Here is a 14391-nt window from a genome sequence, read left to right as displayed (position 1 = left end):
TGCTTCTGTTCCAAAGGGACTTGTTAATAAGAACATATTTTGAAATTTCTGGACAACCAACCAGCACTTGCTGGAACAGATGAGGAGCTGAAAACAGGCAAGACAGTAACAGCAGTGCCCTGCCCCCACTCCGGTGCTCTGCACTGGCATTGCCAGTCACTGCAAGGTCTCTGACCTTCAGGCCGCTGTATATACCACCAAGCTTCCAGAGGTCGGCAAACGCCCTGCATAGTGTAGCTCTTGTGGAGGACACCTCTGTTAATAGCAGGCCTGACACGGATGTCCTTTTTCATGTGGCACCCCCATTTTCCTTCAGGGGCTACTTTTGCCCCCTCTATGGAGTGGGGAGTGGCCCAGATCTGGCCAACAACTATCCAGTAATTTATTCTTGGAATGGGTAAAGCAGGGGACCAAACCCAGTACAAGTGACTCTCATAGTTTTCAGTCTACCTGGAGCTTCCTGGAAAGTTATCTGTGTCCCTTTATGGAGAGTCAACCAAGGCCTGGGACTTGGGCCCCTTGTGTTAAACCGACATGGCCCCCCACACCCATGTGGTGTGTATGTGCACTCTCAAATGCGCTTATACCTCAGATTGGCCTGCCGCTGGGGAACCATACACACTCCACATTCATATGCACCAGAAGATAAACAAGTGCCTGCAGCTCCTTGGCGGGTGCCCAGGCTGGGGGTGGAATAAACAATCCCAGTGACTTTCTGAGAAGAGAGCGTGTGTGGCAACCGGTGCCATGGAGACAAGCAGACTGTATCAGAGCAGAGGCAGCAGCCAGCCCCCAGTGTCACTCTGAGTGCCTGTATGCACATGCTTACATGTGTGTTCTCCCTTCCTCTCTGTCATGTCCATATCATGTTCATGTCTATTTCAAACATATTCGTGTTTCACACCCAAGGCCACCCACTCCTGGACTCTAGCTAGATAACCCCATTCCAGTTTTGTTTGAAGTTAAAGGCTTTGGAAAAGCTTTGGGGTGGGCAGCTAATGACACCTGTAGTTCCTGTCCCCTTGGCCTGTGCACTGGCTATCACCTAGACTGAAGTCCAGTTTTTAGCAAATCAAAACCTTGAGGGATGGTATGTGTGTGTGTGCATGTATGTTTGTATCCATGTATGTGTGTGTGCATGTGTATTCATGTATGTTTGTGTATGTGCATGTGTGGTATGTGAGTGTGCATTTCTGTGGTGTGTATGTGTGTGGTGTATTTGTGTTACATGTGCATGTGTGTATGCACATGTATGTGTGCATGTATGTGTATGTGATGTGTGTTATGTGTTGGAGTTAGAATTACGGTGTGTAGTAGCTTGCAGGTCTATCTTTGGGCACCGTTCTTGCATGCAGCTCAGTGCTTCAGGGAGACATGTGCAGCTCATGTCCATAAGCTCATCAGAAGTCACCCAGACCACAGATTCCTTCAGGCTCCACGCTTCTCCGGCTGCACACCGTGCTCCTCATCCTCATGACACTGGCAGTGCTCACTAGGTATTCCAGAGTAAAATGTCACCTCATTTTACTAAATTCTCAAGGAAAACCAAGGAGGGATGGAGAACTATTAGACCCATTAGACAGATGGGAAAAGTAACTCACCAGGATCACACAGCAAGGGACAGAGCTGGGAGTTACAGTGAGACTTTACAGTACACATGCAGCACCCCATGCTTGTGCAGTCCCACAACTCACACCTGATGAGACCCCTGACTCCTTCACACATATTTCTCCCAGGTCCTCACTATGCAGCCTCAAGAGCCATGAGACAACTAACTGGGCATGGTGGCATAGGCACGTGGTCCTAGCACATAATCAGGAGGTAGGGGGATTGAAGGCTCCTGGACTATGGGATTGAGGAGGATTGAGGCTAGCCTGGACTAGGATATCAGCAATTGACCAAGATCCTGGTTGTCAAAGTAAACATAAAAACGAGCTGAGGTTGAAATGCAGCTAGCATTACATGTTGGCTAGCATATGCAAGGTCCTGGGCTTGATGTCCACTACTAAGAAAGAGAGATCGCAATCTGATGCCCACACAGACCCCTTCCCTACCTTTCTGCAACTCTCTACCCCCAGCAGCTGAAGGCTGGGGTGGCCCAGGATTTGGATGGGTGACTCAGGCTGAATCATGGCCCAGCTGCTCCTTGATAACCCCTCCCACTTCTGCCCAGAGAGTCTATTTGGAAGGCAGGGGTGGGCCTTGCTGTTGTGGGGAACAGGGAGCAGGTTGGGGGAAGGTAGGGGACAGAATCCTTAAGAAGTAGACACCGCAGGAGTGTGGCTCCTCTTGTTTGGAAACGGGCCAGGAGCCCACTGGCTAATCCCAGAGCTCATTTTGGCTCCCTTCCCCCATCGCATAGCCGTAATAAAATAACACAGACATTAACTATTCTAATTGATCACTCACAGTTAACCACTCTCGCTCTGCAGTTTATAAAGCACCTTTTAATCTGGGGGTGGAAATGAATACCCTCACACTGAAGCAGAGGAAACCAAAGTTCCGAGTGAGAGCTCGTGTGAGCTGGCCAACATCACACTGTTGGTGATAGGACTGACACAGGGCAAAAGCCCAGGCCTGTGGAAGGTAAGCACTGAGCAGCTGACGAGCAAAGGGCCTGGTGGAAATTTGATGGGTGGGGTGCGTGAAGTGACGTGTAGCTGTGGAAAAGGCATGGGGTGTGGCCCTGGAGAGTACGATGGGGTATTAAAGGCAAACCATGGTGTGGCATAGTTGGACTAGGGCCAGGGCACTACTGAGAGGTGAGGCTTGTGGAGAATGCAAGATTGTTAAATTTTAATTTCCTTGTAATTAATGGATTATAGAATTATCTGTGCCTTCAAATCTTTCATTGTCAAAGACCAATACTCTTTAAGATCCAGGGCATGGAATTTCCCTGGAAAATGCTTGGTCTTGGAGACTTCACTTCCGGAAACCTCGTGTTTTTTATTTTTATTTTTTATTTTTGAAAAACAAACAAACAAACAAAAATAACCCCAGGCCTCTGTTAAAGCTACTGGAAAGCTTGGGTGAAGTCGCCACCCTGTCCTTTCAAAGCCGTGAGGGACTCCACAAAGTCTGCTACTGTTTTTCACACTTTGCTTTGCCATTTAACAAACATCTATGGGTGCTGGGCGGAGGGCAGAGTGGGCTTCTGGAAACCTGGGGGCGGCGCTGAACAGGGAGTGGGTGACATCTCTTCCTTTCCCCCTGCCTGGGCTGTGTCTGGCCCTCCCCCACCCTCAGCCCAGGAGCCTGTTTCCAGGCAACCGGATGGATGCAGAGATGGTTCGGAGGGGAGAGAGCTAAAAATAGGGAAAGGGAGAAAACAAAAATAAAGTTCCAGAGAAATCCCTGAAGCCACACCACTGGGGGTGGGGAGACAGACAAATGGCATGATAAGGACATGGGGACAGCCCCTAACCCTTCACTAGGCAAAGGCGGCCGGCCGTTTTCCAGCTAGCTGCTCAGCGGGAGAGCTGATATGGACATGCGTGGTGAAGCAGTGAGAAGAAATGGCTTCAGAGGGATGAGAAATCTCGGGGGTGGGGGGATAGGGGCGGAGAGAATGAAGGCAAACGGAGAGAAAGCCAGGGTCAGCAGGGGGAGGCTGGGTACTTCAGGGGAGCTTGGGAGGCCTGGCGGGTCTCAGCCCTCTGACTGCACACTACCCAGAACACCCACTCTCTCCAGATAGCCTCCTAGTGTACCCCTTCATTCGGGTTTCAGCTTCACCTCAGACACTTGACCTGGCCAATTTATTTATTTATTTTTTAATTTTATGACTTTTTTTTACATCTATTAAATTGTAAGTAAGGAGGCACATTCATAGAGGCTACAAAAGAGTTTTCTGAAGTTGGTTTCCTCCTACCTTGTGAATTCCAGGGATCAAACTCAGGTCACCATGCTTGACAGTAAGCATCTTTCCAGGCTATACTTTCACTGCTCGGTGCCTTCCTTTTAATGTTGCCCGTCACCTGCAGACTTCTTCCACCTCCTTTTGTGTTTCTCCAAAAGCTTGGGTTTATCTTTATCCTGTTTCCCTTTCTTTTCTTTTTGAGATGGTCAGGGTCTTGCTATGTAGCACAGGCTGGCCTCAAACTCATGATCCTCCTGGCTCAGCCCCATAGCTGACACTATTGACTACTCTGTGATCCTTGGGATTTGAGCTGTCAGAGTTCCAGGGTTTCCTGAAAGCCCTCGATTGTAAGACCAGAGCCGCGGTGCACGCAGCACATCTGGACAGCACCATGAGCACACATTTGAGTGCTGCACACGTGCACACCCATCCCACTGGGGTAGTCATCACATACAGCTCAACAGACACACAGTGCCACTACAGTCTCCGTGACGCTGAACAAGTCTGCCATTCTACATTTCTGTTTCCACCTTTGCCTGTTATCCATATTTTTCCATTTGTCTCTTCTCATAGCCAGAGAAAACAGGTTTTGGAAATTCCAAAGGTCTTGGCCTTTGGAGCCAGGCATAGGGCTCAATGTGGCTTTGACATTTCTCAGCAATCAGGCTTGGCTAGGTAGCCTGCCTCTCTAACTCCTATTCTCCCACTGGAGTCGAGGTCGTAGCAACAAAGTATAGAGAGTTGGTTTTAAGTGAAATTAGTGAAGATAAGTACCACATGCTTGGGCTACACTGGGAGCTTGGGAAATGGCTCAGACTCCATGAGCAGGACACACACACACACACACACACACAGTCACTGGACATCGGCTGGCATCTTCTGTTGACACTTCTGGACCAATGCCTGGAGTGCATTTCATTTAAAGGGACTCTGGCAGGTGAGAATGTTGGTCTCTAAGCAGAATCATTCTCAGTGGGGCCAGGTGTAGGATTTGGCGCGTAGGAAGGAGGAAATAAATCTTTTCACAGGCCACATGGTAAACCTAGTTTTGACATCTAAAAACAGGGATCAGGGGCTGGAGATAACATTAGAGCCAATAAATACGGGGTTCGGGTGCTGGTTTACAGATAACAGCTCTCTCTCTCTCTCTCTCTCTCTCTCTCTCTCTCTCTCTCTCACACACACACACACACAGTGTGCATGCTGGGTGTAATAAAATCAGGACAGACAGGACTGGTGACCAAATGGAAAAGGTGTGCACAAACCAAGGGTATCCAAACTTAGAAAATTATATCGTGCTGGTAAATTAATCGTATCTAAGCCAAAATTCAGCCGGACGGCCATACACTTGTAGTCTCTCCAGAAGACAGCGGGTTGTAGGTAGTGTAGTAATTGAGCCGATAGGGGCTTCTAGCTCCTATCACTCATCCAAGCCCACCAGTTTGTTTCACAAGGTCATCTGCTAGCTGCTTTCTACTTCCAGACATGAAGGCCCAGGTGACCAAAACACAGTGGTCTCCCGTAGGGTTATTGGCTTTCCCAGACTCGCCATTGTACCTCCAAGGACTCTCGGGAAAGAAGATGATTGAATAGAGTAAGCTGATTCAAGACGATGTTGAGGGGACTTCTCTGCAGGAAACCAGACTATGGTTCCTGCGCGGGGAATGCAGACCTGACCGGGTTTCCACTGCAATTGGAAACGCCGCACTGACTGGGGCGGAGCCCCAGTAGGCGTTTTCCTACTTGCAGAGGCGGAGCCTCCACGCATTGCGGATCTTATCGAGGTTCCCAGCTTACTCTGAGTCGGCGGGGGCCCCCTAGTGCTGATCGTGGCGTGCTCCCGGTGTCTGGCAGGCTTCCCAGTATTCTGCAGACCCTCTCCTACTCCACCTGAAATCTCAAACTTTCAGTGAGAGGAGAGTATTGCCTGCAGGGAGCTCTGCCCTCTTCTGGGCCGATGCCTCCAACGGTTTTGTTTGCGTTGGGCCGGTGTGCGTAAATATGTGTGGACAGGACTGGAGTGGGAGGGGTCTGCCAACGGTTAATAACAGCTTTCGGCGGCGCGTCTGCAACCCAGCCAGAGAGCGCAGGTCTGCATGTGCGCTCTGGCCTTGGTGCTGACACTCGAGCTCGCGCCTAGAGACTGGCGCGCGTTCACGTGTGCGCATGCGTATTCACGATGCCGGTGCGGTCCCTGCTTCTTTTGGTCCTGCACTCCCTTTCCTGCCAGGAGGTGGCGCCTGATGCTAACTTCCCACCTCCCAGTCAACTTAATCTCAGTGTGGGTGACAGTGGGGGCAATCACCCTCTGGGTGGTGGGCCAGCGTGGAGATGGATAAGCTGAGATTCCAGGTAACCAGCGATGTACCTGGGTTTAGTGTGTCAGAATTCAAGGAACGAAGGGTTAGTCTGGGGCCCAAAAGCCCAGTCTTGCCTAGGCGGCGCCAGCTACAGACAGATTGGCTTTATTCATGGACACACTGGGGAGCGGCTTAGCCGCCCACCCGGGACACGCTCACACGGTGGGTGGGGAACTCTCCATGCCACAATCACAACATACGACGCCCGCACTCGGACCGAGCGGGCTGAGGGAGGGGGCATGGCACGACCTGGCTCCTGATTTGGGTTAAAAAGAAAACATTTTAGGGGTCGAAGTGGGGCTGCCCGGGGGCCCCTTGGAGAACCTCTGTTAGGATGGGGAAGGAGCCATAGTTTTCCCATCTTGGTTTAAAAATACATAGAACATGCTACATCCGAGCAGACACTGGACCAGATGGAGGGTGAGGGGCAACACTGGTAGGGCGGGGCTCCCAGCCGGACCTCTCTGCCCGACTCCAGTCCACGCCTCAGGGATGAACGCGGGCAGATAGGACAGACAGAAGGGCAGGGCAGACACTAACACAGGCCCTGAGGAAGTGCCTCGGAGCCGAAGGAAGATCTTGTGTTTGGAGAAAAAGGTAGAAGGACAGCCCTGGCTCTGGGGGGTGAGGAATGGGGCGGGGGCAAGGAAGGAATTGTGCTGCTGGTGCGGGCCCTCCTGGACCCTTACGCCTCTGGCTCGTATTCCTGATATTCCTCCTGCATCAGAGGGAGGGGTGGGACAGAGAAGAGCACAAAGGAAGGGTTGGAGAGGAGTGGTCAAGTGCAGCCTGCCCACATCCCTTCCCATCAAGGAGGAACAATGTTTGTCCCACCCCCTGGGCTGGGAGAAACATGGAGTTGGGGCCAGCTGACATATTCCAAGGCAGTTGTGCCTGGGGGCCTGGCTTTAGGTGCCATCTGCCCTCTTCTTCTGCCTCCTGGACCCTGAGTTATTGAAGCCTCCCCACCCCCAGCCTAGCTTTATTATGCTAGGGACCACCCACCTAGCTAGGGGTGGCTTCAATCTTCAGGCGAGCCTCTCCCCCAGCCCTGCTGGCCCCTCACCTGGGGTGAGTCCTCATAACTTTCCCCTTCAGGCTCCATCAGAGGCTCAATCAGGGGCTCCTCAGCGGCTTCTTGGGCCACCTCCTCTGGCTGTGAACAGAGAAAGGCAGGGCTGTGTGGGCAGCTGGACAGCCCTCAAAATCCCATGATGATACTGGTTGCTTGGAAGAGTGGGATCGACTAGGGTGGCTTGGCAGTGCCAGGAATGTTAGGTGACTTGTTTATTTGGAGGTCTTAGAAGTGAGAGGTGAGGTGGACCTGTGGACTGTAAATTCCCAGCCAATCATCGGGGGAAGCTGGAGTGAAGAGAAAGAGCAGAGTGCTCTGTGCCCCTCAGCCCACCACCTGACAGTCTCTACTCTCATCACTGAGACTGGATAGATGGGGAGACAGCACATGGCTGTCCGTTTAGGTGCAAACTGCTAGACTGACTATAGGACCCAGGAGAGCACTCTAGAAGCTCCCCTCCAAGGCAGAAGGGAACTGGAGGCTCAGGTATGAGGCTGGAAAGGGGCTCTTTGTGGCTCCCTCCACTGCCTCCACCCATCCCTCCCTCCCTCCCCCAGGGCTGAGCTTGGCCTGATTTCTTCACTGTAGCTATTTTAAGATAAGCTGGAAGCAACAGCTCATGGTGTTGCTTGGATGTGTGAGCTAAGACTCTCCCCTCCCCCCTGCATCTGCTGCCCAGATGGGCACAGACCAATGAGCATGCGTGCAGAGGTCTGTTAGACACATGGCTGGCCGCCTGCAAATCAGCACATATATGCAAACACATGATAACTTGGGGTGTATGCATGGCTGTAGAAGACCACATGTGGGCTGGCACGTGATTAGGAGGACCCTGGAGCCGTGGTACCGAGAAGTTGGCCCTTCCAGTTGCCTTAGCCCCTTTGGAGTGTTGTCTACAGCTTCTGTGGGTACAGAGTTTTTATATCTCCCATAAATGAGGACACGGGCTCATTCCTCTCTGCGGAGATGACCAAAGCAATGACAAATGTTACTTTGTCCCAAGTTACCCAGGTGTGTTCAGAACCCAGGAAAGACACAGAGTTTCAAGTCCCAGCTCCAGGCCTTGAAGGTATAGTTTCAGGCTAGAATGTGTGTCTGGTGTGCTAAAACCTTGGGCTCAATCTGTAGCACCCCTATCCACAAATGAACCCCAACTCAATCCCCTTGTTTGGAAATGAACACAGCAGGATGGTAGAATGCTTTGGGTGTGTGGTCTAACCACAGTGGAGCAGGGCCGGGCGGGAATGGGACTCCCACAGTGGAGCACGGCCCGGCGGGAACAGAGTCACTGCTCTCCATTCTCCAACAGTGGCAGTCTTAGAAGCCATGCTGTAGAATACGACAGGAATGTAGAAGAGCACACGATCCACGCGATGACATGCACACGGGATTAAAAAGCACCTAACCAGTGTGCAGTGATGGAAGTCAGGAAGCAGGTACTCTTGGACCGTGGGTGGGTGGGGTAGGCAGGGCCTCCATAGAAGGAAGCTAAGTGAGACACTCCCTCCATGAACCAGGCATGCTCCATCGCCTCATGTAGGCCTGGCTAGGATAAGGGACTTTAAGGCCAGCATAGTGCAGAAATTCTGGAGGTGTTTTGTGTCTTGAACTGGCTGCTGGCTTCATTGGGACAGCTCTTTCTAATGTGTCTTTCTTTTGGGAGGTGGAGGGGGAGTTAAAGCAGCCTTTTGAAAACAGATGTATTTTGTGTTCTTGCTTTCCTGTCTTGCTCCCCCCCCCCCATTTCGCTCTCCCTTCTCTCTCCACCTGCTCATGGCTGGCCTCTACTCCTGTCCTCTCCTGTCCTCTCCTGTCCTGTCCTGTCCTGTCCTCTCCTGTCCTGTCCTGTCCTCTCCTCTCCTCTCCTCTTTTCTCTCTGCTTCTTGACTCCCTTCCCCATGCCCTGAATAAACTCTATTCTATACTATTAAGAGAAAAGATGCATTTTTATTTTATGTGTATGAGTGCCTGTCATTCATGGGTGTCTGTGTGTCACACGTGTGTGTCTGTGTGCCCTGTGCATGCCTGGTGTCTAAAGAGAAAAGAAGAGGGCACTGTATCTACTGTATCCCTTGGAACTTGAGTTACAGATGGCTGTGAGCTACAATGTTGACGATGGGAACCTTACTCAGGCCCTCTGCAAGAGCAACAAGTGCACTTAACAGCCGAGCCATCTCTCCAATCCCACAGATGGAGTCTTGTACAGCCCTGGTGGTCCCTGTGCTCGCTGCTGACCTGATTATGGAGCACTCACTCTTTGCAGGCCAGACTTTCTATCTCGGGAGCTCTCAAGGTGTAGTCTCTGGAACTGCAGCGCTAAGGTCCCCTGTGTACTTCATCTTCTCACTTCTGCCCCAGGACCTTTGAGTTTTCTGTTCAAAACTGCTTGGAATACTGTTCTGGGACATCTTAGGGCTGTGTCTCTTCAAATGGCATTTCCCAGGAAACCTCTCCTGGCTCAAGTAGACCTGTCACAGTGTTGCGCCCCACCCCCCTCCAGTGTTCTCTTCTTCACTGCACACACATGCCCTGTCTGCCCTGTCTGACATCATCATATGCACGGGCTGGCTTTGCACTGTGCTCTCACTGCCTGGGTAGCATGCATGGACCCCACTGTGGGGCTACTAGGAACAAATCTTCACGGATATGGACATCCAGGGAATGAACGGAGCAAGTAGTGGCGTGTGCAGACGTGGTCAGAAATATGTGGGGTCATGCTGCTAAGTGGGTTATGCACTGACAGTCCCTTCTGAGTCCCTTTGCAGGGAGCATGGCATCTATAGACACCAGCCCACAGCTTCATTTTTAGCTGAGTGTATAGACTTTTAGGAAGGGAGGCAAGCAAGCTTGTGTTCCAGTCTGGGGGAGTGGAGGTGGAATGGACAGTGGCAGGCGTGTGTGCCTGGTGTGTGTGACACATGGTAGGGGGCCACTTGCCTTCAGGTCTGTGGGGAACTCCTCCTTCTTCACCAGACCTGTGGCTGCTGCGATGTTCCCAGCCCCAGAGAAAACAGCTCCTCCCAGATGCGATGCCTGCTCCTTGGTTTTCTCAGTCACTGGAGCAGGGAGGGGTTTGGAGAAGGGTTCAGTGCCAGGGGCCCCCACATTGTGTCCCAGAGTCTTCCCTCTCCAGGGGTAACCCCACACAGAAGCCTCAGGAGTCCCCATGCCCCTCACCCCCATAAAGCATTAGGACTGGTCTGATACCTGAGGCCACACCTTGTACCACTCCCTCTTTGGTCTTGCTTCCTATAGGAAGAAAGAGGAGCACAGTTAAGGACTCTGAACACAGGGAACAGAGATTCCAACCTAACTCTGGGACTGTGCAGTAAGCAGAGGACCCAGGTAGCAGTGAGTTCCCTGAACCCCTCCATCTACAACTCTCACCCCCATGCTAACTACACTCAGTCTTCCCCCCCCCACCCCCCAAGACAGGGTTTCTCTGTGTAGCCCTGGCTGCCCTGGAACTCACTCTGTAAACTAGGCTGGCCTCGAACTCAGAAACCTGCCTGCCTCTGCCTCCCAAGTGCTGGGATTAAAGGTGTGTGCCACCACTGCCTGGCACACTTATACATACTTCCTTAGGCCTCTGGCCCCCTGCCCCAGTACCAACACCTTCCCAGTGGAGGCCAGCTGAGTACCAGGGCAGAGCTCTTAGCATCTCCTGGTTTACCATTTGGGCTGTGATGGCTGTGAGGCGTTGTTATTTCTTCATAGTTGGAAAACATGGGCACAGTAAGAGCCCTGCAGTTAGCAGCTGGGTGAGCATTCAAGGCTGACTTGAAACGCCTGCTCCTAGCTACTGTGTAGCCCAGGATGAGAGGCAGTGATGCTAGGAGGAACAGCCATGCCCTTGCCCCATGACCTGACCCCTGCTCCCTTTCTGCTAGTCTGTCTCCTCCAAACAAGAGGCCAGCTTCTCCTCTGGCTAAAGTGGAGAATGTTAGGTAGAGGTGAGTCTAAAGGTGATGTTCAGATTGTAGAAGGCACCCATACCATTGGCTGGGTCTTCACCAGGATCTTGGGGTAGCATTGGAAGAGGCAAGAAGTTCCGACTACAGGGTACGTATCCTCCAGGGCCTGGGGAATCTGTCTCGTGAGGGCTTAGCAACCAAAGGCTGGTAAGCCTGGGCTAAGACCACCAGGGAGGAGATGAGGCTGTTAGCTACAGGTAAGGGTGAGGCCAGGATGGGAGGAAGTGTGCACAAAGCTAAGGCCAACAAGAATGTGGAGGCACAAGGGACAGGAATCTCCCTGTATGCTATTCATTAATTCACCAGCAAATTGTCTGCACGTTTTATGTGCAAGGCCTGGGCCAAAGGCTCATTCTCTGTCCTTGATTGGTAGAAAAAGAATATTTAGACTCCAGGGACTGCAAGAGGTAGGGACAGTGCTGGGGCCTTGAGAAATGGGGAACTCGCGAGTGTTCTAAAAGGAGAGTAGAAAGGAGGAACCCCAAAGCGGGCAGGTAAGACTCCACTTGAGGGCCAGGACACCAGGTATGTATGTAAAATCCATGCTGGGAATGTAGGTTGAACGTACATGGTGGGTACCTCATGCAAGACTATAGGAGCTGAGGCTATAACACAGAGGTCCCTGGGCAAAGGAAGAAGGTAGGAAGTACCTACTAGGGGGAAAGACAGAAAGATACCACGGCTGGGAGCCTATTAGCAGAGAGACAATAATGTGGTCCCAGTGGTTTAAGGAAGAGTAGGAAGGAGGGAGGGGTAAAGAGGAAGGCCAGGGCCTTGGCTAGGCTGCTGTGGGCCCAAGACACTCTTCTGCTGGGCTTAATTACTCCTGCTCTTGTCTCAGGTGGCAATGCCTCCTGGCCTCCCTGCAATTTGCTCGGTCCCCGAAGGTCGGAGGGACTGTTCTGAACTAGTGAGATCAGGTCATTCTCTCACTTGCAGCCTCTAAGGGCAATCACAAGGATGCTCCAGCCTGGCCTACAAGGTCTTCTTATGGATGGGTTCTTGACGGCCCATCTGAGCTCTTCTTCCAGCATGACTCCTGCCCTCTGCTTTCCCAGTCCATTCTATGGCCTTTGCATCCTGCCTCTCTGCCTTTCCAGGCTCCTCAGTGTTCAGGGCTGACCCTGCGCACTGCCTGCCAGTAGCCCCCCTTTTTACTCTCTTCTTCCAAATGATCCTCACACTTGCTGCTCGATGCCAGACCCCACCCCTGAAGTGCTGTGCCTTGCCATGAGGCTTTGTGTCCTCTCAGCATCCACACAGCGCTCGACACACACTATGCTTTTAATGGTCAGAATCCAAGCCTGCAAAATGACCTTGGGCAAAACGTCCAGTTCTTTTATGTTTTTCCCACAAGAGCAAGCCCCGACCTATGATCTGAGCTCTGAAACATGTCAGTGAACTTCCGTTTCAGCCTTTTTCTCTCTCGTTATGGGAATAACCCTACAAACTCCCCTTTCACACTTTGGGAGAGAGATATTAACCTCCTGACCTTTGTTCTGATACCAGTTGCCAGGAGGATGAACTGGAGAGACTGCCAAGGTAAAACCACAGGGTGTGTGTGTGTGTGTGTGTGTGTGTGTGTGTGTGTAGTGCCGATGATAACTGGAGAGAGCCCGCCAATAACCAGGGAAGGTGGGGCTTTCCAGCTGGATTCCATACCGGGCTTTGGGCTTTAGCAGCTGTGTGACCTTGGGCAGAGTGGTTAACAGAGGGCCTCAGAGTCGCTGATCTGTAGGCTAGCCCAGGAATGTTAGATACTATGGCATTTCACTGCACTTGGCCACAAGTAAAGGTTCCCCATCAGGTCACTATTAATAGTGATGATGGGGATAAGAAAAAAGGAAACTCTGGCGAGCTCGCCACCTTGGTCCCTGGTCTTTCATCTGAGCATCATCTCCACCAGCTCTCACCCGTCCCCACCTCCTGGTTCTATGGACTGGCTGTGTCCCCAGTGACCCCTACTGACCTCGCCCATCTGCTGACTCATATTCTCATACCCAGACCCCTCAATCACTCTGACGACCCTTCCGGTTACCCTCAGAAGACACCCAGCCCTGCATCCCCTTGCCCACCGACGTAGAGGACGCCTTCCTTGGTCTTCTCTGCTGCCTCGGTGACCCCCTGCTTGGTTTTCTCAGCTGCAGCCACAACGCCCTCCTTGGCCATGGACAGGCCCTTCATGAACACGTCCATCCTGGCGGCCTGGGGAGGGCGAACACACAAGTGCCGGGGCGCTGGCTCTGCACCCTTTCTCAGGCCCTCCCTAGAGACCTGGTGCCCACTCCCTCCCTTCCCCAGACTTGGCGCGCTTCTGGGCCGGGAGCCCCCTCCTACCCTCTCCACTCCCCAGCTCTAGTCCTCAGAGCTTTGCTGCGGTGAGTCCTAGCGTCCTTGAAACCCCGGGACGCGGGAGGGGCCAGCACCTCAGTTATCCGGAGATCTGCAACCTGCAGGCCCGCAGAACCGGAAGCTAGGCTCGGCGCGAACACCAGGGCCTGTCTGTACACACAACAGTCACACGGTCTGCATACAAACACACATCACGGACATGCTCACGTGCACACAGAGAACACGGGGCGTTCAGAAGAGCATGGACACTCCGACACACGGGCACGGACGCACGTCCGCACGTCCACCCAGACTAGCAATCAGAGGGGACAGACACGCATCCTGCAGTGCACCTGCCCGCGCCCGCTCAGAGCTTTCCATCTCTGTGCCCACGTTTCTCCCCAGGGCAATCTCCATCCCGCTCCTCCTTACCCCAGATCCCTCTGGATCCCCGGTTCAATCCCCTTTCCGGAGCCTCACCTGGGTTTCGGGGCCGGGCTGGGTGATGGAGCAGTGGTGGCGACAGCGGCGGCTACTGCGGGCAGACGCGCGGGGCTGGGCTACGCCGGGTAGGGGTGGGCTTAGGGCCAGTGGGGTCCTGCCGTGGTCAGGCTCTTGAGTCACCTTCCCTGAGCTGGAGCGCAGTAGTGCTCCGGCCTTGGGTGCTCTGCCACCAAGGATGCTACTCGCGCGCTCCGGCTCGGCTCCGCTCCGGCTCCTGCTCCGGCTCCTGCTCCGGCGCTGCGGCAGCTCTGAGCTCAGCACTCCCCCCTGGTGGCCGCGCCGCCCCCT

At 52.9% G+C, this 14391-nt stretch overlaps 1 protein-coding gene across 2 annotated transcripts; it reads right to left on the bottom strand.

The window, feature by feature from the left end:
• Window positions 1–6308: 6308 nt before the first annotated feature.
• On the bottom strand, window positions 6309–14391 carry Sncb (synuclein beta). 2 transcript variants are annotated; one of them, XM_076938994.1, is made up of 7 exons: window positions 14080–14218; window positions 13606–13718; window positions 13344–13473; window positions 10502–10543; window positions 10228–10350; window positions 7286–7371; window positions 6309–6937 (listed from the first exon to the last, which is right to left on the bottom strand). In XM_076938994.1, exons 3-7 carry the CDS (start codon window positions 13462–13464, stop codon window positions 6905–6907), a joined length of 405 nt encoding a protein of 134 aa, XP_076795109.1. In that variant the 5' UTR covers window positions 13465–13473; window positions 13606–13718; window positions 14080–14218; the 3' UTR covers window positions 6309–6904. The 2 variants fall into 2 exon arrangements, with proteins under 2 accessions (XP_076795109.1, XP_076795108.1); XM_076938993.1 differs by lacking the exon at window positions 13606–13718 and having other exon boundaries at window positions 14080–14391.

Source organism: Arvicanthis niloticus, chromosome 8 (genome assembly GCF_011762505.2).
Source record: "Arvicanthis niloticus isolate mArvNil1 chromosome 8, mArvNil1.pat.X, whole genome shotgun sequence".
In the NCBI taxonomy this organism is placed as follows: domain Eukaryota; kingdom Metazoa; phylum Chordata; class Mammalia; order Rodentia; family Muridae; genus Arvicanthis; species Arvicanthis niloticus.
This window is presented reverse-complemented; position numbering and strand designations above follow the sequence as displayed.

Coding starts and splice junctions, on each gene's coding strand:
- Sncb (XM_076938993.1), bottom strand. CDS start 13,464: ATGGACGTGTTCATGAAGGGCCTGTCCATGGCCAAGGAGGGCGTTGTG. Junction 10,351..10,501: donor GGTACAAGGTGTGGCCTCAG/GTATCAGACCAG, acceptor TCCCTGCTCCAG/TGACTGAGAAAACCAAGGAG. Junction 7,372..10,227: donor CCCCACAGACCTGAAGGCAA/GTGGCCCCCTAC, acceptor GTTCACAGCCAG/AGGAGGTGGCCCAAGAAGCC.